Here is a 27,476-nt window from a genome sequence, read left to right on the forward strand (position 1 = left end):
TGTGGCAGCATTCAGTCAGCGGAATGTTTGGGTCATTTTTTCCTGCGCAAAAACCTTGTCAGACCTTCGAGAATAGCTCTTGAATGTACGGCAGCTCATTATCTGTGTTTAACATGCTGCTTTGCATACGTAAACATCATTAATTCAATGCAAATGAGGTGGCGGCGCTATTCCGCCCCTTTCAATTTGCATCCGCTAAATCCTTGTTTTCCGCACAGAAAAGGAAATAGTAAATAGGACGTGGTCAGAACTGCGCATGATTGCTACAGACAGAGTAACTTGTTTTTGTATTGCAAAATCATAATTAATGCTGTTTAATTCACATCAATAGAAGGAACATGCTATTCCTTGGTTTACAAAGATGTTTTAGTGGGAATTTGGATTTCAGTGGTCTTCTACGTGGTTATGCATGTTAGATTTGAAAAAGATGCATGATTAAATGATCTTTTAGAAACATAACATTTATTGTAATGTTGTTATTTTCAAACTATTATTGTGTGACCCTTCTTGAGTTAGGCATTGTGGCCTGCAGTAGGAAAAGGTTTGGCCAGCACTGATATATAAAATTCCTAATGATCATATTGCAGTTAAATTATATTCTATTTGGTTTTTGCATCTGTTTTGAAAACCTTTTTTTTTTTTTTCAATAAAATGACCTACGGATAGTGTAGTACTATTTTTCCAGAAAGGAGCTCTGTTTAGTTTGACTACTTGATGTGTTTAGAGTAATAGATGTGTGTGTTTTTATATTGTTAAAGATATACAATGCAAATATGCTTTCTTCACACAAAGAACAATGACGGAAATGCTTTTATATTATTTAATATCACTTTATGATATTCATTACATTTTGATTGGACAGAAGGTGCACCTTTGTCAGCTAACAGGTTTAAATCCCTTGATTTAAATAGGCCTTAGTACTGGAAAATGTCAACAATCCTGGTACAGCAAACATGTCTTATAAGTCAGCATGCCTTGTGTAGACACACGGTGTCTCTTATTGTTATAAGAGATGAGTCATCTCTATCAGATTGGGTTTGGTTCTGGCTGCACAAACTGTGTGAAATGCTGTACTATTATAAAAAGAGACACCCAACACGTAATGTATTAACTTAATATATCACAAAACAATGATTGCAGTCTTCTATTAAACCAGAAGTGTTGCTGTTTTTTAACTTCAGAATTCCATCAGAAGTTATATGCGTGGGATGGCATCTATATAGTATTTTTAGCAGTGTAGTATTTTTTCTATAAAGCAAGGCTGCCATAATGTGTTGTTGCTGCATACTCTAATTTCATGAAAGACTGTTTGATGGCAGCCCTCCATCTGGAATGTATTCCAGTCTTCTGGTGTGCCCTCACAGATGATAAAAGCTGAGTTATTAATTAGATCCATTTGTCATGGCACGATTCAACTGAAGTAGTTTTTATGAGTTATGTTATTTTGTTTTCTGTGATGACTAATAATAAACAAAACACTGAGAGGGGAAGTCAATTAAACTGATTGCCAGGAAAGTTTGTAGCACACATTAACGTGATTTACTTTTGTAATATTGCTTGAATATGAATTACAGTTTTATATATCAATTAGTGTGTGCAGAGTAACTACATTGCTGAATTATTTGGCGTATTGTCAAACAGGGCTTTCCAATACACTTTCTGGTATTGTGTAGAATTATATATGTGCCTTTATTTGTTTTTTCCAACCCACAGTTTTCCTTGAATTACTTAAGAGCCAGTATCACATCACTACAATACCTGTAAGATGTATTGAACCTTGCTGTGCTCTTTCCTACCTTCCCTGAAATAACTTCTTGAGTTCCCCCCAAGCTAACTTAGATCATTACTTGTCATTTTAAAAAACCATTGACAAAGTGGCAGTATTTGAATGACATGTTACTCCTGTTGTAGATATGCAGGTAAATATTGATTCCTGCAGTCTTTTGAAACTCAGTCAGTGTTATTTCAAGTAGCACTTTGAAGGCTGGAATGTTATTACCAGAATGTAAATATAAAATTTATGATGGATTCTCTCCAGTAACTCTGCAGGACCCGGGGCTGAAATGGGATAATTGTTTAGAATTGAAAAAGAATACATGTACAACACTATGAAGGTGTTTAAAATGCATCTACTCCAAAAACAAAATACATTTGAATAGTTTAAATTTCTCTACATATCTGTGTTACTGTTGTGACGTTTCAAACCATACACATAAACTGCCCCCTGTATCTAAAACATTAGACACAATACCTAAATAATGCATGATCAACACAAATTGAAACAACATGATTGCACATTATTTAGGTAGTGTAAATAGGATATTAATGAACAAAACTGTGAACAGGTTGTGTTTATTTCGTTACCTTTCTTCCTGCTTCATTGTTATGCAGGTTCATCAGCCTCCTTGCGTTTTTTTTAATCTCTCGGGCGTCTACGAACCTTCGGGAGAACTCAATGCCATATTTGATGTCTGCCGAGCAGCCGCCCCACTTCCAGCCCTCCTCCTGGTTGTAGTAGCCCTGCTTCTCCCTGTCACAGCCACAGTTGCTGAGGTTACCCTGGCTACAGGCAGCTGTGACAGCATGTGCCACTCCAGCCGCCGTAATTGCGTATGTGAATGCTGCTTCCCTGCTGCCTATGGAGAAGAACAGACAGACTCTTAGAACAGTTCTGCTTTGGAGAAGTGGAATTGCTATGGTAACTCAAATTAATATAAAATTAAAACGGAAAACTTTAAAAATGAGGCATGCATTTACTAAAAATGCTTCTTAATTGTATGCAATTTTTATTTTACTGTTGCCACAGTAGGATATTATACTGACTATATGTGAATAATCAATTAATCCAAGGTTGTCTAACTCTTGTCACTGAGCTCCCCAATATGACTGTTTTCAAGTATCACATTCAAGACTCTTAGTGGATTTGAAAAGACTGCAAGGGCAATAAATCTTTAGTCTTTGGAAGAAGGAAGTATAGGCAAATGTGTTAAAACATCACACATGTTAAATAAGCACAAACATACTGAAGCATTTTCTTGGCGTATTGGTTAACCGCTTTGCAGCCTCCTCCTATGTTCGATTCCCCTAGTGGTCGTTGGGTAGCCGCCATCGGCTATGTTCAATTTTGCGCTGTTTCCCTTTTATGCTGTGTAACTACAGCTATGGCCAAAAGTTATCACCCTATAGAATTAACACATTTTGCTTCATAAAGTCAAATAAAACCTGCTGAATAATGTTACGATATCATTCATATCACATATATCACACACAATAGATGCTTGACCAACCAACTCTGCCTTCAAGAACGAGCAGTGAATCAGCAGGGAGTGGTCTTGAAGAGTCTGGAGTGTCCTGCCACTGTTACCAAAAAGACCAGGAGTACATGAAAAAATTCATATATTATACAATGGCTTGCATACTAATGAGCCGCTTCACACTGAATAAATCACTATACACCACTACATTCTAAATTCCATGACAAACTGCCAAAAATGAGTGACATTCCACCTATGTCCTTTAATATATCTGGGGGAAACTCCAGATAACTGGTACAACACCAACTTTCTGAGTGAAGACAGCAGTCCACCTGAAAAATAAATTTAAAATAAATAAGTGCATGTGGCAGAAATAGAATGATCTTTGGTGGTAAATCTCCCTCCTGTCCTGTGAGGGTGCTAAGTAACAGGAACAGAGTACCCTGGACTGTCTGGCCTGACACTTCATTCCTAGGGTTAAAAGGAAGTCAGTCATCTAGAAAGGGGGCGGAGCTTCGGTGCACTAACTCATCGACCCGGAAGGGAAATTATGTGGCAGCCGCGGATTGGAGGAGTGGCTGCAATCATTTACCAAAGGGTCATGTGTGACGGTAAATATGAGGGACGAAGCGACGTAATCTGCTCCTTTGTTGTGGTTATGCAAAAGAACCAAAAGGACCGGTATACTGTGTTAAAAGAACGTGAGTGTTTTGTTTGTTTTTGTCAGTCTGTCTATATCGTCTTGTTTGTCTTGTGTATTTAGACTAGACGGCTAAACACGATCCAGAACTGTCGCCCACGGCCAGCACAAAACCCGGACAACAACGCACTAACTGTTATTATTTGTTTATTTAGCAGACGCATTTATCCAAGGCGACTTACAGAGACTAGGGTGTGTGAACTATGCATCAGCTGCAGAGTCACTTACAATTACATCTCACCCGAAAAACGGAGCACAAGGAGGTTAAGTGACTTGCTCAGGGTCACACAATGAGTCAGTGGCTGAGCTGGGATTTGAACCAGGGATCTTCTGGTTACAAGCCCCTTTCTTTAACCACTGGACCACACAGCCTCCTATACTGTTTGTTAAATAACATTGTAAACTCACTACCAGTACTACAGCACTCACTGGGAGAGGTGACCATGTTTGTGTTTGGGTATTTGTATTGGGATTATTGTTCATTGTAAACGGGACTGCAACCCATCATCATTTACTGTGCAATACACATCGTTGTGTATTGCCAACCATCATTGTTTGTTTGTGTTTGGTCATCAGACCCCTGGATTAAAATAAACAGAAACCTTTTTCACCTGTACTTTGTCTGTCGTTTCTTGTTGGATTACTGCACTGCACCTGCACGTACCACTCAACACTTTACCACAGTGCACCAGCAACTGTCAAGAGTAGACACATAATAGTAGATGACCAGCATTCAGTCTCCAGTTTTATAACGCTGTGTTTTAACATGTCTGCTCACAGCGAGTTTAAAACCAGCAATAATGTAAAACTGTCAGTCATGAAAAAAAAACACCTTTTGAAATCGGAAAAATTGAAAAAGCAAGTACATTTTTTTTTCTTAAAAAAATAAACTCTAAACAAGTTGATATTTATTCGATTTAGGAAAATAATTTTTTGAAAATTCAAGTAAAGTAAAACAACAATTTAATTACCGGTACATACAGTGTTGCGTTCTAGAAAACAAAGGCAAACTTCAACAGTGTCCCAGGTGTAAATACAGGACTGTTTACATTATAACACTGGGCACAGTTCAGGGTGTTTAATATTGAAAGATAAAAAATCAACATATATCTTAAAAATGAATAGCTTTATGCCCTCACTGTGCGGTTAAGGGGAGCCTGGGTTGTTTTTTCACTGCACAGCCGAGCCGTTCTACTGATTGTCACACGCAACGAAAGATAGTTGTTATTAATTATTTTTATTAATTAACTCAGTTTGCCAAAATATGCACAAACAAATGGTGTTCAAAAATGAATAGACCAACGGTACAGCTGTATCTTTTGTCGCTATATTTTGTAACTATATTTATGAATTTCTTTATAATTCGCAAATTTTACTGATTATATTGACTTACTAAAGTTCAATTAGTTCTTTTGAAGGGGAGAAAAGAAGGTTTTAAAAATATGATTTGCCAAAGATATCCAGATTAAGGATAGTTGTTGTATAACACTCACCCCTTTATAACACTCACCCCTTTATAACACTCACCCCTTTATAACACTCGCCCCTTATATAACACTCACCCCTTTATAACACTCACCCCTTTATAACACTCGCCCCTTATATAACACTCACCCCTTATTACACTCACCCCTTGCATAACACTCGCCCCTTGTATAACACTCGCCCCTTGTATAACACTCACCCCTTTATAACACTCGCCCCTTTATAACACTCACCCCTGGTATAACACTCACCCCTTTATAACACTCGCCCCTTTATAACACTCACCCCTTGTATAACACTCACCCCTTTATCAAACTCACCCCTTGTATAACACACGCACCTTTATAACACTCGCTCCTTTATAACACTAGCCCCTTGTATAACACTTGCCCCTTTATAACACTCACCCCTTGTATAACACACAGAGGGGTAAATCAAAGAATAATACTTTGTAAAAGCAACCATACTTTATATCAGGGGTACTCAATTATTTTAGTGAAGGTCCAAAATTATTGGCTACAGCAAGGTCAAGGTCCAGAGCACATTTTCACTCCCATCCCCATACCGACAAACAAACACAGAGCTACACAAACATAGCTTTTACACATGTTGTTGGTTTGAGAGTTCGTCACTAGGTTTAATATAGTTTTTGGGGAATCAAAACTCTGTCTCATTTTTACTAGTCTGCCTTCTTTACTGACTTGTTACTGCATGAGTTCTTTCCCTGCCATACCATAGAATTGTATAACTACTGTATTCCTATGTGTCTGTTAGCAGAGCCAAACATTGTGTTGCACCATTGCAAAAACAAAGCAAATTGTAGCAAACAAAACTGAAGCACAAGAAACTGAACTGAAAAATCAAAATAAAAACACCTTACAAATAATACAAAATACACTAATTTTACTTTCAGTACATTTATAATAAGCTAATACTCACAGTAAGTAGGAGAAGTGGCAGGTCCAGGTGAGCTCAGCAAGAGCAATACAAGACACAAAGATTTGCATCAGTCAGAACAGAACGCTGATATTAATACAAATGTTCGTCTTGGAGAACGAATATCCGCACACATAATGTGATCTGCAGATATGTAAGACAAGAAACATTTTAACTGCAAGTGTTGTAAGCCTGACTTGGATCACAGAATTTGACAATTTTAATCGCCAATACAATCAGCATACTCATTGCTAAGCTTTGCGCACATAGAACATTTTGGTGGATGGTGGAATGATGAGATATCTGTCGTGGCCGGGTTCTGTCTGTTGCACTACCATTGCTTGCAAAGTGAAGTTTTGTACCATGCGTAGTTCAGTATGGTACCATATTGTGTGCTTTCCCTGAGTCAGTAGTACAAACAGTAACACAAATACGCGTTGACTCGTATGTGTTTTTAAAAAGAGTATTATATTGTATATTTTGTAGCACCGCTACAAAAGGGCTTTGTAGCACCGGTGTAGTGTTAGAAAGTGGTACATAGTAAGAATGTGGAACGCGTACCAAAACTTGCCCCATGAAACTTGGCGGTCTGGTCTGGAGTCCACCCCTGCTTTAAACTGTGCTCACATATTATGTACACCTGTTTATGACGTGTGTTATTTTTGGTCAAACATAAATAAAGGCTTGACAGTAACATCAGCTTTTGCTGACAGCTGCAAGAAAATTGAGTTATGCTTCAAGCAATGACGATAAGACAAACATTACCTATATGAAATGCAGAAGGTATCTGTGCAAATATTATATGTCTACCTTCTGTGCATCTAATGCACTGTGATCTCACAGTTTTGTCCTGCATTTGCAAAGGAACCTGAGCGTACATATTATTCATCCTCTAAGGGATAAACAACGATAAGTGTTAAATCGCTAAAAATAACTCACTGATTCGAGTGCCAATAGGCACAAGAAACTGTGGATTATTTTCTTATTGAGTTGTTTATGCCACTTAAAACATGTCTTTCTAATTGATACTTCTTCGATAATGAGATTCAATTGATTTTTAATTCGTTTTTTGAGTTACAAACAATTTAACTCTTTTGTTCCACTTAGTTCAAACAGTTGAATGCGTTGTATCTCATAAAAGTTATTGGCCATTTTGCCAAACCTAAACAGATGAAGACCTAAATTGCCAGCGATTGGTTTTCGAGAACTTCTCAGGCTTGTTTGAAAAATGTTTAAAATGAAAGAAGTTTAAATCTAACGTTCGTGAACCTGTCCAGAAGATATGTGAAATAAAAATTAGAAGGGGGGTGTTTATGTGGAAAACAATTTGTATTTATGAAAACTTTTTTTACATTATGTTAATGTATAATTGTATTACTTTTAGCAAACAATATGAAATGCTAAACTGAAAGTTTTAAGTTTGAAATGTGTAATACTATACTTAACTGATTGAAATAAAATGGTGTTCATTTTCTGTTGAATTGTTCTGATTGTGGTTTTGTTGACGAATCAAGTTTTCTGTGGTTTCATAGCACAAACTGTGGATTTGTTAATCAACAACATATCTGCCCTGTACTACCCTTCTCTTCAAAGCCACACAACCACTTTTATTTAGAAAATTATTAGAATTAATCAATAAAAAGATCAAAGGCTGACGTCACAGAAATGTTTTCTGGATAGAAATGTTCTGGACAGAAATAATGTTTTGTTCTGCAACACTTTATGTCCTAATTTTGTATATATACACATTTATTTTGGGTATTTATAAAGAATTGTTATTGAAAATAAATGTACCATAATTAGTACTCCATGGGAAGCTGTTATTTTTACATGCTTGAAATTCTGCACTATGCTCAAGCTTCATTCATTCCTTTCTCCAAAAATTAAGGAGGTGCAATACAATTTTGGTTTCTGTGTAATAAAATGGTCACATAACAATATGATGCAATTAAATATATATTTGAGTTTACTATAATAACAGTTTATATTGATTTCTAATATTTAACATAAAAGAGTAAAAGCTATTCAAAGAAAAAAAATATTTACGGCTGTTTCAATTTGTTTGAAATTGCACTGGGTCATGCCTAAATTCTGAACACAATAGGAGGGTGTGATGGGGAGCCCCACCCCTTTGTATAAACGTGCACTATATTATTTGTATTATTACTATTATTTTCATTATAATTACAATAATCTTTATTTTTATATAGCGCCTTTCATAGTGGACCACCATCACAAAGCGCTTTACAAGATACGAGACTAGGGTGTGTGAACTATGCATCAGTTGCAGAGTCACTTACAACAACATCTCACCCGAAAGACGGAGCACAAGGAGGTTAAGTGACTTGCTCAGGGTCACATAATGAGTCAGTGGCTGAGCTGGGATTTGAACCAGGGATCTCCTGGTTACAAGCCCGTTTTTTTAACCACTGGTCCACACAGCCTCCTAGATTTTTTGTTTTGTTTTGATAATATAACTATATGTATTGGCTTTTTTATTGTGATTATTTGTTATTGTTTTGTGTATGCATTTGAATTATGCCTTATTGTTATGATTTGGGTATGTGTATTTAAGTAAATATTATGACGAACTGCATTATTTGGGTTAGTTAACTGAACGATTGTGGAATGTGACAGGTGGCTAGGAGTTAAGTGATTGCCAATTGTGTAATTAACTCCTAGACACCTGCTATATAAGAACCCAGCTCCACATGGGTAATGGTGGAGCATAGTTAGAAGAGAGCTGGAGAAGCCGAAAGAGTGTTGTGTAAAATGATCTACCCTTGAGAACCCGAGTAGGTACTTGTTTCGTTTGATTTATTTGTTCCTCTGTTGTGTTTTGACACCCTTTTGTTTGGCCCTCGTTCCGTTTTGTTTTTCATTTGAAAAGTGCTTTGTTTTGTTTTAATTTTATTCATTTAATAAATACACTGCTACGGCAGTTCAAGCCCCGCATTTTCCTGTGCGTCTGTACTGCTTCCTGGTCCATGACCTCATTACTACAGCCATCCTGCCACAGAGGGTTAAAATTATTATGAGTCAAGAAGCTGGAGGACGTGATTGAAATTACCTTACAAATGCTTTCATAAAGCTCTTTACACCTAACAATAATTCTACATACAAAAAGACCTGCCACTGTTAATGACAAACACACCAGTATTTATTATGGTACTGTAAATATTAAGCTGCTGAAGCAAGCTACCATTACCGTATATAACATTATATGTCCACCAGCAGACATAAGTGTAAAACGTTGTCAGGATGTTAACAATGAAAAGAAAAATTACAGGTACGTTATTTAAACAGTTGTAGCAACAAATGGGGACTATAATGCTATATTTTTTGGAACCCCACTACTTACTCTTCAAGCTGCATTATAAAGTCAATAGCCAGAAAAAGTTAATTTTTTTCCCACATTTGTTGAAGAATAAAGTTTTGGCAACACAGCAGATGATGGTCCAGACAAAGGTGTTGAGAAAAACACTTGTAGCAAAACTACAACAAAGGAAATGGCTACAAAGCAGTGTCAAGAAATATGGAATACTAAAATCCACAATCAGAGCATTCATCAATGTACCACAGAACAAATTCAGCTGAAATGTTTGAAAGAAGTAGAACATTACAAGTACAGCAGGTAGGAAAACTGTCCAAGGAGCTAAAAAAAATCCAAGACTAACAGCCAAGGATTTAAAGAAAGAGTTAGAAGCATCAGGCATAACAGTGCATGAAAGAACTGTACAAAGGCATCAGAACACAGAAGAGTTGTATGCATGTAGACCCTGCTGCAAAGAAAATTAACAAAACAAACCGTCTAAAATTTGCCAAGAAATATGAACAGGTAGCTAAAGCATTCTTCAACAAAATTCTCTGATCTGATGAAACCAAAATATAACTTCTCCTCAAAAATGGACCACAGTATGTTTGGAGAAAGCCTTCAATGAAGAAAATCTTGTGTATCCAGTATGTCTGAGCTGAAGGAAATATATAAGACAGAATGGGCCAAGACTTCACCAACAAGATGTAACATAGTGGTTAGGAATTATCATAAACATCTGCAAACTGTAATAAAAGCAAAAGGCGAACACACGAAATACTAAAGTAGTGGCACCAATACCTTTGCCATGAACAAATACTTTAAAGAAAATAAGAAAATAAACTAGTGCATTCTGGTCTTTACCACCGATGTGGATGTGTTATGTTTGAATAGAAAGTTGTCTACTGGACGGCTGTCCCTGTGACTCACTGGGCTTGGCAATAATTTAATCAGTTTCAGGGGACAGATGCGGAATGAGTGTGCAGCCAGAGCCAAACCTCACATAGTGTACCATGCCCTGCAGTGCAATTCACTACCAGCTATATACAGTACATGCAGAAAGCTTGTAAAAGCATGACTGCTGGAAAAAAAGAAACAAAAAAATGAATTTAGCAGCCTGTCCTCTGACAAGCTAAGGAAAAGTTTGTACCGTACGCTGTGTTGTCTTTGGACCTTATCAACTTATGTTGCGTTCTGAAGCAGAATTTATTTACTCTACCAAACTCTCTCAAGAGCAGGTTTTTTTTAGCATTCTCAAGGTTCAATACTACAGCTATGGTCAAAAGTTTTGCATCACCTAGGATTTAGATTGAGACATATTTTAAAAAAATAAATAAATAAATATATGGAAGCCATAATAGTGGTACAGTATTTCATGTTCGAAATACCACATTTTTCATTTTTTTTCTGTTTTTCGTTAAGTATATGGAAAATTACAAAGCAGTATGTAATTCAATATGTTAACATAACGTCATTCAACAAGTTTATTTGACTTTATGAAGCAAAATGTGTTCATTCTATAGGGTGGTGAAGCTTTTGACCATAGCTGTACATTATTGAATCGCTATTGCCATGAAAATGATATGTTGACTGACAGGTTTGAAAGTTGTACTCACATGATCCCTTTAGCTGTGTGAAAGGGTTATGATGGTATTATACCGGCATAGATTACACAAGGCGGCTCGGTAGCGGCATTTGTGTGTGAAAGAGGTTTTAGTTTTATAAGGTAGATTTACTACTGTAAAGATCTTCATGCCAAGTGTAAGTGAATATTTTATACCTAAAAATGTATGGTAACTGTCTGAATAATGTTTGGTGCTTCTGTATGTGGCAACATTACCAAATGTCAAATTACCTCACGTCACACTTAATACATTTTCACATATAACTAGAGCACTGCTTACTCATTTGGTTTGTAGACTTTTTAACAAAAAGTGCCTGATGATGTATGTCACTGACATGCTTGTTTTATTACTCTACTTGAATACATCAGTTTCAGCCCTTTCCATTTTTAACACACCTCTGGGCACTGCTTTGATGGGATCATTTGTTTTAAAATAGAAGCAGTGAGAATCCAGAAACAGTGTGCAACATGGTTAAGAAGTTATTTTTTAAACAAACTGCCAAGTCTGAGTCCCAAGTCCACAAAAAAAGGCCTCAAATCCATCTTGCTTCAGACGAGTCGTTCAACTATACACATGCTGTAGTTCTGTAACTATTGCCTCACGTATCATTCTTAAAGCTGACTAATCTCCAGTCTACTACTGTTTTCATTCAAGCTTCATGGCCTGTTGCTATGAAAACATATTTGGGACAAATTACAGACCAAGTTGTGGTAATTGAGGTTTGCAGCTAGAAAAATTAGTCCACCAGTGTTCCTGTTCAATAAAATAATATTGTTTTAGCAGAACCTATTTCTGAGACCTTTGCAAAGTATTATATAAACATGCATTTGTTTTTTTTTTTTACAGTGTGTACATAACAGAACAACAAATTGGAAATACCTTTCATAAGACTGTAAATAAGGTGTAGGGTCACCATGGTTTAGCCTGGACAGCACTGATGCAAACGAATGTCTTTGTGGTGGGATATATGCACACTCCTCAGTGAGTGATCACTTTTAAGCTGCTTGTAAATCACCAGTAATTTGCACAGTCTTGGATACAGCACTGGGAGTGGCCACAATAATCCCTCTATCAAAGTCTGCTGTCTTGCTCATTGTGTTTTTTGCATTGCAAACGATTAGGCACGTGGAAAATGGCCCACTTGCTTTCGTATTGAAGGTGTTTGTAATTATTTTTTTGAATCCCTGTAAATATCACACAAGAGGAAACAGAAAGCAAAAAACTGCAGCCTCCCTAGTGGATAACACGTTCCGCAAACTAGGAAGGAACACACACATACCCCACCAAGAATTTAAAAAACGTATTCCCAGTTTAAGACTTGTCATAGCCCTGTACAGAAGATGCCCTTTAACACTAAAAGCAGAATTGGCCTTGGCTTTTCTTAATCAAGCTGCATGACCAACTAAGGACATCTGGTATATTACATGTAAAATATCACAAAGCATGTTTAAACTAAGGCTGATAAGAATCTAAGATCTAAAAACAAACACATGTCAATATACATTCCATACTAAATAATTCTTAAAGTAAATATACACCCTAGGTACCCAAGTCAGTTACCAGGACAATTATGTGCAACTGCCCTGATTGCTTCCTACAGTTTTCACACTTACAAGCATTGTGGAAAATGGTGGTATAGGTTATTGTTGTTTCAGATAAAGCAAGGAACCTCTTTCTATTGTATGATAATTGTATAACACCTAAAGTACAAAAAAACAACCTAATAAAGCTATTATGAACCCAATGTTTACATTAATTGGTGATTTGTAGTTTGTGTATTTTATGCCCCCCATTGGAAATCTGTGTGTGAAGAGCATGACCGTGACTTCAGGCATCTTCTATGGCCACCACAATCCCTTGATTTTAATCCAATTGAACATGTTTGGGATTAATTTGAACAAAGCCCCCTCTTCCTACCTCTCTGCACTAAATGCATTTCAGTAGTTCAGGACAAACCCCATGATGCAATGATGTAGATAAACAAACCTTATTGATGAGGTATGCAAAGCAATGTCTTTATTGACAAGGTATGCGCAGCAATGAACATAAACAAACAATCTGGCATGACACCTACTTGGATTGAAGATCCCCTACCTGGCCATTGGACAAGGCAGGAGACCCCCCCCCCCATAGAACTATATTTAATTTAGGATTTTAAAGTAGGAAATAGGGGCGAGTGGTGGGTTGCGAAAGAACGAATGTGAAAGGAAGGTTGATTAATTTATACTAGCAGTAATGATTCACTTTGGATTCATTAGATAATGATTCATTTAGATGAAGAGATAATTGTGTTTGTCCATCCTCCCGAACTAAAGTTGTAATCTAAATTAAATACTTATTAATAATACTTATTAATTAACTTATTAATTAACACTCCTTCCAGCACCTAGTGCAGTCTGTGCTATGTCATGTCAAGGCTCTGATCAGGACAAACAGTGGCCCAACCCAATGTTAGGTACATGCCCTAACAATGTGGCCAGACTTTTAGTAACAAACAGTGATTCCCAAGATATTGTCTTTAAATAAGCCAGAACTTCTGTGTAAATCACCATGTCCCTCCATACTTTTTGAATACCTATAACAGGTTTCATCACATCATGTAAATTTCTAAATATTTATGGGCACCTCCACTATATCCTCAGCGTGGCGTAACAACAGACAGCAGAATAAACAGTCATCATTCTTCCACTGGCTATCTCAAATCTACACCGTCCTATACCATAACCGTTACAGCCAGGGAAGTGGATATTGTAAAAATGCTTTCTACACATATGTGTAATAAGCGTAAAAGAAACTGTAACATAAAGATGTGTATCACTTTCATACTGTATAAAATATATTAAACATCAAAGACCAATTTATGGTATGTTTTGTTGAGTAAATATATCTGAAAATGCTTTGTAGATTGAGAAAAGATTAGATAAGTTAATGCTAGGTGCATGATACAAAATGAGTGGTTAAATATATCACATATAGCAGGGTCTGTTGTGTGCTCCTTTAGCACTGAGACACCCGCTCAGGAAAGTGCACTTCTCGTAGGGTAGAATCTACATTAACCCAAGGACTCTGCTACAAGGAACTACTAGTGTAGTTCAGTTTAGTTCAATAGTTCACAATACATTTATTGTAAATTGCCACTAATCTGCTTGGCCAAGGTGTATAGTCTTGTACATACACACTTTTTTGGGGGGACAGTAACGTGTGAATTAATAGGGTATATTGGTGGGTAACGTAAACATCGTAGGTAGCCTGCCACTGTTTTACATGGAGAGTCGGAAAAGTCTAATATGTTTTTTTAAACTTGTTTTTGCTTTCCCACTCATGGCAAGCCGATGGCTCAGGTTCAATTGCCTCAACCACAGCTATTTATTTATGTTTAATTTTGTGTATTTCTACAAATTGCAGTTGGCAGTCACACTCAACGTACTGTTTTATTCTCAATATGAGCCTCAATGTGTTCTAACATAGTATAAACTAGGCCTGCACAGCTGACAAAACCTTGGGTTACCAGACTTCCAGAACATCATTGAAACATGTAACACTATTTATGCTAATGTAACAGTTATAGGTTATATTTGAATGGTTAATCAAGGGGTAGGAGTTATAATAATTAGAAAGTTTAAATATCATTTATTGTTAACAACTGAAAGTGAAACCAAGTACAATGTTTAAAAGTAAATCAATAAGAGTTTGTCATATAGTGTTTCCCGGAGGGAATGCTTTGGCGGTTGCACAGTTCCACCCTTTGTAATAAAAAGAGCGAGTGGCTTGTTCTGGTGTGCTCACGTTATGCAGCGAGCGAACAGTCAGTGAGTAAATGTTGAATGTCTGCAATGTTGGACTCTGATTAAAGTCATCTTGTTGAAGACAATATCTGGAATGGTCTCGATTTCTAAACCCACATGAAGTCTCTGAAAAGTCTTACACTAATAACAAACTAACATGTGGATGTTAAAATCAGGTATGTTCATAGCCACACAAGCAAAAATGCAACACCAATACAGTATGTTATATTTTGGGACCCTGGACAAGTCATTTGAGAAGGACTCCCCGCCCAGGGCTCAAAATTAACGCTGGCCGTGCGGCAATTGCAGTGGGTGTCCTACTCAAAATGTACGTCTATTTTCGGCCATTATGGTCACAGTGCCCTTTCAGCTACAGCAACTAAAGAGACGCCTGTATTAAGGAAGTGACTGGGTTCAAACAATAACATGATTACGGGATTTACGTGGTTAAGTCACACCAATTCCATACACAACACTTGTCAATATTTAGGACTGCGCGAAGACGCTGGTCTATAAAGGAAACAAAGCCGGCATATCACATGTTTTAAACTGAAGCGCGAGAGGGATGATAACGAACACGAATGCCTGGAAGTCCAGAGGTGCTGTATTAACATCAGCAGAATAGAGTAACAAGCAACCGTTGTGATGGTGACCAAACGTGTGCGAGCACTGTTGTGTAAAATTTTTGCTTAAGATGAAACGTTGCATTCAAGAAATTTAGAACAAGAACAACGAAAAATAAAAATATACTTGAGGTTGGTGTGTTGCACAGGTGCCATTAACAAAATGCCCTGGAAACTTAAAATAAAGAACTAATTATAACGAAGGCCTGAAACGCAGAAAAAAGGTCAATAATATTAATACTTAGCAAGCTGAGAATTTTTTTTATTTGTGAACTCCACCAATAAACCAATGTTGTCTTTCATCACTCAAAACGTGCCTAGATAAAGTTTTGAGTTAACAGGAACAGATTTTTATCGTTTGTTACATCTTAGCAGCCATATGTATCTATCCCAGATATGCTTTCTTATTACACTGTTTACAATTAAATCAAATGATAACCTACAGTCTAACTGAACACCTAAACTTCAGACTACTGAGGAAGCATTAAGGGAACAATCACTAAAATAAATTACTTGACATCCATGCTTCTACATCAGCCAAACATGCAGATAGAACTGCTCAAGTACTAGAGCGATAGCCTAAATATCTGCTGTTTAGCCATTACTTAGTTATCGAACAATGTAATACACTAATCCGGATGTCAATGTAAAATTCTCTGTTGTTTATAAGTCTTTGCATTTAAATTCCACGTTAGTTTGTTGTAAACCACTTGTGAACTCAAGTCAAGTTGAAGAATGTGTAAGAAAATATCAATGTAACTGTACTAAACTCTGAATGGTATGAAAGGGTTAATGTACAAAAAGTTCTGTTACCGGCGCATTTCTTGGTAGCAGCATAAGTTTAGCAGGAACTCGCTTCTGCAACAGAAAGAATGGTTCAGAGAAAATGAAACTACGTTATTGGTGCTTAGCCACTGCTTAGCAACTGATCAGCAACTGATCATGACAATGACACTGCAAATCAGTTTAGGACATGCATCAGGGTGTTAGCTTCAAGTTCACGGGAGGGAGCTAGGGCTGCGTGAAGAATATGGGTGTATTTAGAGGCTTAGCCTCGAGGGAATGATGATGGCATGCGGGCCAGGGGTGCTTGTTTTGAACTGTTAGTGGCCTGTTGGCAGGGAAGGTTTAAGCCGTTAATGGCCTGCAGGCAAGAACCTCGTACTGTGGAAGTCGGCCCCATAGGCCCCCTGGACCCCCTGGAAAACACAGAAATCCTCTGACTCTGCGCTGCCTCGTGGACCGGACCATGCCCCCAGAGGATGAGAAGGTTCACAACCTGGAAAGAAGGAAGAAGAGAGAATCCGTCTCCAGGAGCCGCCCTCAAAGAGGTGAGGCCAGGCACTAGTGTGCGCCCGAGGGGGTAACTGAAAGATTGAGTTTGTTAGTATTTGGATTTTAGTACTGGTACAGTGAGAGAGAAACAATAGTCTCTGGGTGAGACAAGAAAATAGCACATGAGCTGCGAAAGAACAGTGTGGTCGGTGGTCCCCAGACTCGCTGCGGCAAGGACCCCCCTTTGATCAAAGTCATGAGTAGCTGCGGCTGACTCGAGGCCGGGGAAGTGAGACTCACTAACCCCCCAAAAGGATGGACCACTAGCTCCCCATAAGAACTGCACCTGTGAAGACAAACAAAAGACCACGTGCAATGCGCAACAAAAAACAGGGACGAAGAACAAACAAGGACAAAGAGAGATGGTTAGTAAAATAGGCTATGTGCGACCCTCCGCTTGTTAGAGAGGAAAAAACCCTCTGTTAGGAGGAAAACTCTGGTGGTCCTGGTGGGAAGGGTGCCCCCACTCTGTGCATACTACCAATTGATTGGTGAGCTGCTGAGATGTCTGTAGGAAGAGAACGAATGCAGGAGTGGATTGCGGCTGATGACCAGCGACCCATAGTTTTTATAAGGTGATGACTAACATTGGCTTTTGCTGCTGATGAGGCTGCGTCGATCCTGAATGAGTGTGGGGTATAGAACTGGGGAGATAGACCTGCTTTGGAGATGAAAGAAGAAAGGTGAGTTGCGAACCAGTGTCTTGTAATGACATTACGGGAAAAATCAATTGTGAAAGGTCACAAGAACGAATACCTATGCCTGGGAAACTGGATAGTGATGGTACTGTGAATTCTACACTTCTTAGAAATCCAAAGAAAGCTGACAGGCACATAGCTTCCATCACCAGGTCATCAAATGGGTTGAAATATCCTCACCGCAAAATTGAAATTAATTGAGAAAGGATGTCTGTAGAGATGGCTAATGTGGATGGAGATGATGGGGGAAGGCTCTTGGAAATTCCTGAGTGTGAAGCGCACTGCCGGGATGGAGAGAATTGTTGGCGAGGGGATGGGCAAGCTACGATAACGAAATTGGATACCTGAGATGTAGGATGTTATGGATGCTGGCGAAAGATGAAGAATGTCTCAATCCAATTTTCATTGAATGGGGTAGGGGATATTTGGTTCTGGGTGCTGAATGAAGAGAATGACGACCAACCTGTAGCGTAGGAGTACCTGGTAGATGGAGAGAGGGCTGATGACATGTATTCTCTTGCAGATGAGAGTAGACTGGCGAACGATGCATTTAATTATTGAAAATACCTGGAAGATGACGAGCTTGAATTATGAAGTTGTAAGAAAATGAAATCCATATGAGACAGCGGAGAAGTTGCATGATGAGGGGGGAGGAGGATCTGCCTTTATTGATGATATTCACAGTAGATTGATTGTCGCTGAAAAATAAAAGCTCCAGCTTCCTGTGTGGAGGTGTCGATGATGAGGTTCTTCAATAGATAAGTGGATAATCTTTGTGCCACAATGCTGAAACATATCTTACCCTCCACATTTAACAGGGAAATTGGATGGAATTGGCCGACGCTGGTAGATTCTTTTTGTTTGGGGATAAAGATCCCTCCTGCTCTGTGCCATGCTCTTGGGACAACCTGTTTTTCCCACGCAACTTCCACAAGATTCTTAGAACAGGTGCACTCGTGTAAACTCAGTATGGTATACCATTGTGCCCCGGGCAATGATAAAACCCTTGCTTTCTTCACAACTTGCTCCGCCTCCTTCTAATTAGACGTAGAGTCCTCCATTTGGTATTCTGGTGAATTAATAGGTGGAATATCAGAGGGAAACGACATAGGCTCCTCTCTTCTTAGATCGGTGTATGTCTCTTCAAGATATCTCTCCAACAGGCTTAGTGATTCTTTTTGCTGGTGAAAAAGTTGGTGAAAAAGTTCTTCACAAAGTTAAACTGGTCTTTATAAAAGCAGGTTCTTGCATGCTCCTTCTTTTTACAGCGCTTTCGTAGGTGCTGTCTTTGTGAACTTTGTAAGCTTATGTATTAGATCATTTTACAGAAGACTGAGGGCCTCCTCCTGACTTTCTTCAGCTCTCATCCACTGCCTCATCCAGTTGCATCGTTTCTCCAACCAGACATTCAATCTACAGCTGTCGTCTAGACCTTCCTGGAATCATAGCTGTTCGTTCCTTCCTATCTTCTACTCCAAACCTCTCGTATCTACATGCATAGATGCTATCCCCAAACTTATTCAGCTTCCTTCAACTGTTCACTTAACTTCTCCAACAACAAGCAGAGATCCACGTCAGTTTTTGGCCACTTAACCCTTGGTTTGCGTCCATTAAGGGATCCTTTGTCTCCTAGGCTGGTTCATCTGACTAGGCTCACCAGGCTCATTGGTTTCATCACTAGCTGTTCTCTTATTGGAACTACTCTCGTCTATATCAGGGGTGCTGATATCCTGCAAATTGTGGTGTGCACCCTGTCGCTGGATTTCACTCATCTGACTGGCTTCGTAAGAAGTACTGATCAATACAAGGTCCCTGTCCCTTCTCCCTCAATCACCTCTATCTCCCTTGATGATTCTTCAGACCCCTGACCATTGTCACCTTGGTCCAGCCACAGGTACAACCCTGGACTGCCACATCTTGTCCTAGAGCTCTCACTGTAGATCTTGAGCTGCACAATTGGGTCCGTTATAAAGTAGTATTCGTTCTCATGTCCATTTCCTTTCCTAAGTTGGTAACTGTGTTATCCAAACTTTAGTCATCTTCCGCCCCCGCTCCCGCTGACTCGAGCGGGGTGGGGGGGTGGGGGTCCTTCAAGGCTATGATGCAAAAAAAGTACTTAAAATGAGTGTCTCACTCCAAATGTGTGAGACTTGACATGTTTGTTGCTTTGCTTAATGTACTGTGGGGAACCAAATAATTATTGTACACAATTTTATTTTGGGCATATGCTTAGATCGCTCTTATTTCAGTACAGTAGTTACTTAAATATATTTGTTAATGGTGCATTAAAGATTCTGAATAGGTCAACCAAATAAAAATAGTATTCTGATCTATTTTAAAATGAGTAACTTTCTATAAATTCCCAAAAGGAACACAGCCCCTCAGGTCTATGTGCTCTGCATCCACACTCATAATCACAGTAAAACCTCTACGGCATTGTTTGCATTGTAGGTTAACACAGTAAAGGAAAAGGCAGAATACAAGTTGCATCTATCTGAGATGTAAAGAATGGCACACATACAGGATTACTCTTTTCACATACCACTGTCCTATGAAATGCATCTGTATTGAACAGTATAAATATACTTTTCAACATCAATTTTTAACTTCCATTTTCTCACTGATTTTACCTTTCTTAAGTTTAGCCTCCTGGGTGCAGTATTACTTGAAAATACTAGCAGTGCCATTATTGTCTGATGCATGTATTGTAAACAGGTGCATGCACTTTTAAGTTTTGTTACAGTTAGCATAGTATTAAAATGCTTCAGCAGTCCAATAATGTGATAACACCAATTTAAATCAGGTTTAATGTTCACATTTGATTGGGACACTTTTAAGTCTTTTGCCTCCAAGAGAAACCATTACATTTGTGATAAATCGATTATCAATTCTCTTGGAGGAACCACGAGTGGGAGTTATTATATTTCCATACGTGACTAAGGGGTTTAAACGTGCTCTTTTTAGTCCTTTAGTCGTTTTTCAAACATGTAAGTTTAGGTGCTTCGTGGGATTTAAAGAACAGATCAAAGAAGTCAACTCCGGCTTTTGTGTGTCTACATTGAAGAAAAACTAAGCTGCATCAAATCTGGGAATAGTTTATCTTGTGTAAACACAACAGGGAACAAAGCTGCATTAACTACTGCAGATTCAATTCGTGGATTAATTTTTCTCAAGTGTGAAAACAGTATTAGAAATGAGCAATGGCCTGCTACTCTTTAAATGGTGTCTAGAATTTTAAATGGTGTCTAGAAACAGGTGTCTAGAATTTGAGAAATCAGACTACTGCCAAATCTTAAAAACAACAAGTCTTAGCTGAGTTTTTTTCTATACTTTTTTATGCTGAACATTATTTTTTATAAAGTGTTATTGTTTATTCTTTTATTTTTTTATTTTATTTACTCAGCTATTTTCACCAACTCAGGCAAGATGACGTCATCAGAACAGATCTTTTGGATTTAAAATGCATAAGCCTATTGAATACTGATGGTAGCTTTGAAACCACTTGCAGGAAACATGAACAGCAGACACCTTCCAAAAAGCAATAGGCTTTTGAGAAAACTGGACTTCTAAAAAGAAATGCATTTAGAAATATACCTGTAGGCAAACAGGGGATTATGACAATCCTGCTTGTAATAACATCCCCTAATGTATTGTCTAAAACTGGTCTTTATAACTAGGTAACTGTCCACATAAACAGGGTCTCATCCCTGTGGTCACTATAGAAAGGAGCAGATTTATATTTTCAAATGACCCCTGATAATGAAGTGAATTTCACATTGTATAAAACCTGACCTGAATTTTCAAAGCTTGTACATTCCTAACAGAACGAGTCAGCAATATGTTTTTATTGGTGAATGATCTCAAAGACTACGGCACTTGTAGTTCAGGTGCAACATATGAGCAATGGAAAAGTATAGAAGCAGGAGGAGCCAACAGGGTTGAAGGGTCGTGTATGTTTTTTCTTTCTTTCTCGAATTGAGAAGCACAGAAAATGGCCAAATAGCAAGGATGCTCCAAACATGATTAATACTCAAATTTGCAGCAACAGAACACAATCCTCTCAAAATAAACAGGGAAGGGAAAGGTAAAAACATGAAAAAGCTGTAAAAAAAAAATACTGTGTTACAATCACGTTTTATATACAAACATTTTATGGTTCAAATCTATGCAGTCGACTTCCTTTCCGAAACTACACCTTGTTGATTGACCAATGTATTTGCATCCCCTAAAAGTAGTTGTGTGCACAAACTTGATCCCTCTTTAAAACATTCTAGCCACTCTGAACACTTACAGCAACTGATATTTCAAACATTTCCCCCCTAAACTTTGAATGTGTGAAAACAACTACTTTCAGCAGGATAAATAGACTTTCAAAGTAGTAAAAATTTACCACTAATTTGAAAAATGTCAATGTAACTACAATGGCACGGTATTGGTTCTGTACTTGGGTACCATATCTGGTGCCGTGGCAAGGGTGCTCCAGGCCCAGTTTGAGGACTCCCCCAACTATATTTTAGGGGGCTGAGGGCTAATCCACTGGCTAGCTCATGCCCATTCTGGAGACCTGCAAAACCATGACAAAATTCATTAAAAATGGTCAGTCTCTGCTTGAGAACGCTGGAACACTCTCATCACTGTACCCAGTGCCTGTCCCTCACATGAGCACTACATTCCAGATGTGGCTGTTGTGATTACAGGAGCTCAGAAGAGCTTGGTGTATTAAGCATGGATGCTGACACTAATGCATCGCCATACCAAACACACTGCCACTCACCTACTCGTAGCTCCTGTCCGAACACTGTCTTCTCTCCCAGTGCGGAGCAGTTCCACCGGCCGTATCGGAACTGGTACTGACACTCATTGATGCCCAGCTGCGCACCTTCCCCGATCACGATGATGGCATCAGGCCGGCTCTGGCAGATTGCCCGCTGTCGAGGGGCCAGGCCAGGGATCTTATTGCAGATGATGTTGGCACCTAAAGCCACCACGGAGGATAGGGCTCTAGACCAGAAAAGAGACAAGGATATCAGATAAGACATAAACACTTCAGAGAGTGGCGAGGGTATGGATTAGGTTACCTCGCCATGTTGTTGACGTTGAATCATTAGGACCCTTTAAGACCCACATTTACAAAGTTTTGAGGTCAGTCAGCTGCTAGGAACCAGATGAGCATTGATGGGCCTCCTTTCATTTGTAAATGTTCTTATGTTCTTACTACTTTTTTCCATTTTCCAAATCAAATAACTGTAAGTTGACTTCCTCAGTCTCTGATTCTTTTTATATTGCAGAAGTACAGTAGATGCCGCTTATTAACAACCTCTCGGTTCCCAGCAAAAAGTTGTCATCAATCAAAAGTTGCCAATAAGTAAAAAGCCCCTGTTTTCAAGTGTCCTTACATGGAACAGCAATATATACTGTAGTTGTACAAATATGGCACTGAAATACATGTGTTTTAAATGTTACAGTGTTAAAAAATTAACATGAGAAACAAGAAATACCAAAACATAGAACTGTTTACTTCATGCATGTGTAAAACAAAAAAAGTAAGTTGGCTTAAATAGTACTACCCAACGATGTACTACAGTTGTCCTTATAATGAGTAAAGCAACCATAAAAAAATATGTGTTATACTTACAATCAATTTTAAAGAACACAATTTTAAAAGAAAAAATTGTCCAACATTGTCTGCTTTTTACAATGTACCACCACCGCTGTAAATCCATCTCAATTTTGCATGCAGTTCGTAGCCAGTTTCAAAGCCACGATTCTGCCTTAGTCTGCTAGAAATACGCAGTTGCAAAGTCAGTGTATTATAAAAGCTGCATGAAGTATGTGCATAAATCATGCAAGTGCACTCTGTAGCACTGGCAACTAGTGATAGTGTTGTCAATAAGTGGCATGCAGTGGTTAATATAACATTAAAGTCTGTGGGATGGGATTGGTTCCTGGGGAAATGTTGTTAATAACCGAAAGTTGTCTTTGTCAGGGTTGCTAATAACCGGCATCTACTGTACCTGGAAGTGTTTCAGGAAGAATCCCACAATAGTACCCTGAAGTCTAATTATTTTGTATTTATTTATTTTTTTTATTAAAATGAAACATGTAAATTATATACAGTAGTGTTCAAAAGTTTATAAACAATAAATGATTCATTATAGCAAGACTAGGGGTGTGGATTGACCATGTTTCCTCACTCAGGCCCCCTACTACATACCCTGGTATCGCTGAATATTTAATCATCTTCTCATTAACAATATGCTTAATATTTTAATGAGCAAGACATCTCACAAGTAGAATGGTACCCTGAAATGTTCTCCTTTTTCTAGGAAAGCAGTAAAACTGGGGATGGGGAGTTTGTTGTCTGATAACTTCACTCAGACTACTTTCTCACTAAATATCTTGGTATCCCTGAATAGAAAATGGTCTCCTCTTTAAAAAATATGCAATAGATTTTAATGAACAGTCTCTCCCACAAGTGCTGTGGTACCCCAAATACGATCCACTTACTACCAATGCAGAATGACTGGGTATGACATGTTCTCTTTATTTTACCCTCAAAAATGGGTTTCTGACTGAGGACTGCCAAGGACAGCACTGCATTGAATATTGTAGCAGTCTTGGCAGTAAAATAGAGAACAAATGCTCCACCCAGTCATTCAGCATTGTTAGTAAATTAATCATATTTGGGGTACCACTGAATTTGTAAGACGGATTGCTCAGTCAAATCCTTAGCATCCTTAGAGGAGACAATTATCTATTCAGGGATACCAATACATTTATTGAGAAAGTAGTCTGTGTGAAGTTGTGCTGCAACCATTCTACTTGAGAGATGTCTTGCTCATTAAAATATTTAGCATAACCGGAGTATGCACATAACAGGAGTGAGGGAATACAATGGAATACAATGACAATAGGTCTGTAGGTACGTGTACATGTATATATGACTCGTTTTGATCAGATTATTACAAGTTCAGAAAAATACAACAACTTGAAATACGTTATGCACTCAATACAAACAACACTATTCTCTGGCAACACACGGTATGAAAAGTAAAATAATGTACAGTAAATACCAGCCAGCATAAACTAAGTTATTGTAATACAGTACAGTACAGTTAAACATAAAACTTAAACAGGTGTGTACAGTGCCTTACTACAGTGAGTACAACAGAGAAAAAAAAAGATGGAACTATGCACAGTATTCGGCCGATTGAGCTGATAAACAACTGTAAAAAAAAAAAACTGTCAAAAGACTGACAACCATTTGCCTCCATGAAGGCTCATATTGTGCTGAGGCTCGAGAGTTTTACAGATTTGCTTTGCCATTTTCTGTGTCTTTCTTGCTGGCTTTTCCCACTGGCATGCCGTTGCTATGCGCTCAACGTCGCTGCTGTTTCTGAAACACTTGTTCTTTTTTTTTCTTCTTTTTTTTTTTTTTAACACTCAAACGTTGTTTGCATTATGCAATTATCCGAATTACATAATACGCAATTAAGCGAAGTATGCATTTAGCCGATATGCATTTAACAATCATAGAATATGATGCACTGGGATTCGGCCGAATACCAAATCCATCTCAATTTTGGCCGAATACCGAATCGAATACCAAATCTACAAAAACTGTCAAGAAAAGGAAACTGTTGAATAAAAAACAGATTGGCAGCTACTAACAAGGGACGCGCACAATCTATAGTTTTGAGCCTTTTAGTTCACAGTATTTGTATTACCAAATGGAAATATATCCCTGACTAAGATTTCAGTTTGAAACTTAGACAATTTACAGCTAGTCCCATCCCATCACAACAGAAACGTCAAAATACAGAACCGTTTACTTTACCTTTACAAGAAAGGAGAGCTGCATCTTTGCAATAACCCACTATCTTCTTTAATGACGTTTCAACCTGTGTCATCTGATCTGAGACTAGGGTTGCCAACAGGCTCCTGAATCTCGGGACACTTTAAGGCGGGTCAGGTTTTATAACTCACCTCTCTAAACTACAATGTATTCAGTAAAGTGAGTGTGAATTGTGTGAACTGTCGCTAAATTAATTGAATTACTTTACTTAGTTGTTACCAAAAGCACACACATGCCTGCGAGGATCATTTCCATCAATCAGACCTATACAGCAGCTGATTGGCTTTTCTGAGTCTCTGACTGGATGAAACTTTACCTGCTGCCACAAGGTTAAATGAAAGAGTGCAGGTGAGATCAAATCTATAATAATGGTGTTGCACTATTTTGATAGATATTGTTTACTGTATAAAAATAATTCAAGCAATACAATTAATTGTTGTTACGAGGCTCTCCGGATAGAATCGCCACCACAATTAAACAGTAAATACATTTACTAAACTCCTCAAGCAATTCACACTCACTTTACATGTCGAATACATTGCAGTTTAGAGAGGTGAGTTAAAAAAAACCTGACCTGCCTTAAGTGTCCTGAGATTCTGGGGCCTGTTGACAACCCTATCTGAGAGCTATGAGGAAAAAATTACAGTAATGAGTGACCTGAATCTCCCTGCGAAATAAAACCCACGTTGATTTAAATGCACCGAGTGTGTAACACATATCAAATAGGCTATGAAATAGTTTAAAAAGTATTTTAATAAAACACAGTTCCCAAATTGTTCAGCTTGTATTGGCACATTACAATAACGTAACATTTAATATACTAAAGCATATTGTTCAACAACGTCTTGCACATCTGAAAGTTGTAAAGTTACAAAAAATATACATTTCTGTGCACCAATTGTTTTTTTTTTTTATCTCAGTATGATCTCTAGAACGTTTCACATACAAAACAACAAAGCACAAAAGTCTACAACAGTTTCCCGTTACTATATAGTACAGGTTTACTGCATAACTTTACTCCATGAAAAGTGTGATGTGACTGTGCTGTGTTGCATACAGGAGGTATGTTTACATTCAGTAGCTACGTGACGTGTTTAGTGCATGCACCACCAGTAGGGAGTTGAGAGCTGCGACAGAGTTCATCAAACGTGTTCTTTTTCTTGAATACCTGTTATTAAATCCAAAAAGTTACGTTCAATACCGGATTTGTGTCTTTTATTTAAAGAAGAACACACACATTGGAGGGATGTATTAAAATGGATGTGCGTATTCGGGCCGAATCCGAAACCGAATCCTGGATTCGGTGCATCCCTTACATATATGTCTTTCGATAAATCAAGATATCTTCTTTAAACTTGTACACACAGTACTGCCCTTCAAGTTTAATGATGTATTGTATCAACATGCAGTATTATCTATTGATGGTCACGGGTGTTAATGAGAGTGGCTCTTCCAGTTAAAGTGCTGCCGTTGGCAGCGCAGTCACACAGCTTGGATGACACCAGTTTGCGTCCAAGCAGTGCAAAGAGGCTGAACTTTACTGGGGCCTCGAGGGGCTGTGCGGTCCAGTGGTTACAGAAAAGGGCTTGTAACCAGGAGGTCCCCGGTTAAAATCCTATCTCAGCCACGGACTCATTGTGTGACCCTGAGCAAGTCACTTAACCTCCTTGTGCTTTTGGGTGAGACGTAGTTGTAAGTGACTCTGCAGCTGATGCATAGTTCACACACCATAGTCTCTGTAAGTCGCCTTGGATAAAGGTGTCTGCTAAATAAACAAATAATAATAATAAAAGGGGGGCGTCATATTGGCCCTGATGCTCCTGGGGTGGGAGATGGGAAACCGGCAGGGATTGCTTCTCCACATTGC

General features: G+C 38.3%; 1 protein-coding gene across 2 annotated transcripts in view; it reads right to left on the reverse strand.

The window, feature by feature from the left end:
• wnt7bb (wingless-type MMTV integration site family, member 7Bb) overlaps positions 1 to 27,476 on the reverse strand; it is a 67,775-nt gene that overhangs the window by 15,576 nt on the left and 24,723 nt on the right. For both annotated transcript variants that reach the window (XM_034033362.2, XM_034033363.2), the window contains exons 2-3: positions 22,529 to 22,755; positions 2,365 to 2,636 (exon numbers count right to left, since the gene is read on the reverse strand). In XM_034033362.2, the coding sequence (XP_033889253.1) occupies positions 2,365 to 2,636; positions 22,529 to 22,755 (499 nt within the window). The remainder of the gene's footprint in view (positions 1 to 2,364; positions 2,637 to 22,528; positions 22,756 to 27,476) is intronic.

Source organism: Acipenser ruthenus, chromosome 14 (assembly GCF_902713425.1).
Source record: "Acipenser ruthenus chromosome 14, fAciRut3.2 maternal haplotype, whole genome shotgun sequence".
Lineage (NCBI taxonomy): Eukaryota > Metazoa > Chordata > Actinopteri > Acipenseriformes > Acipenseridae > Acipenser > Acipenser ruthenus.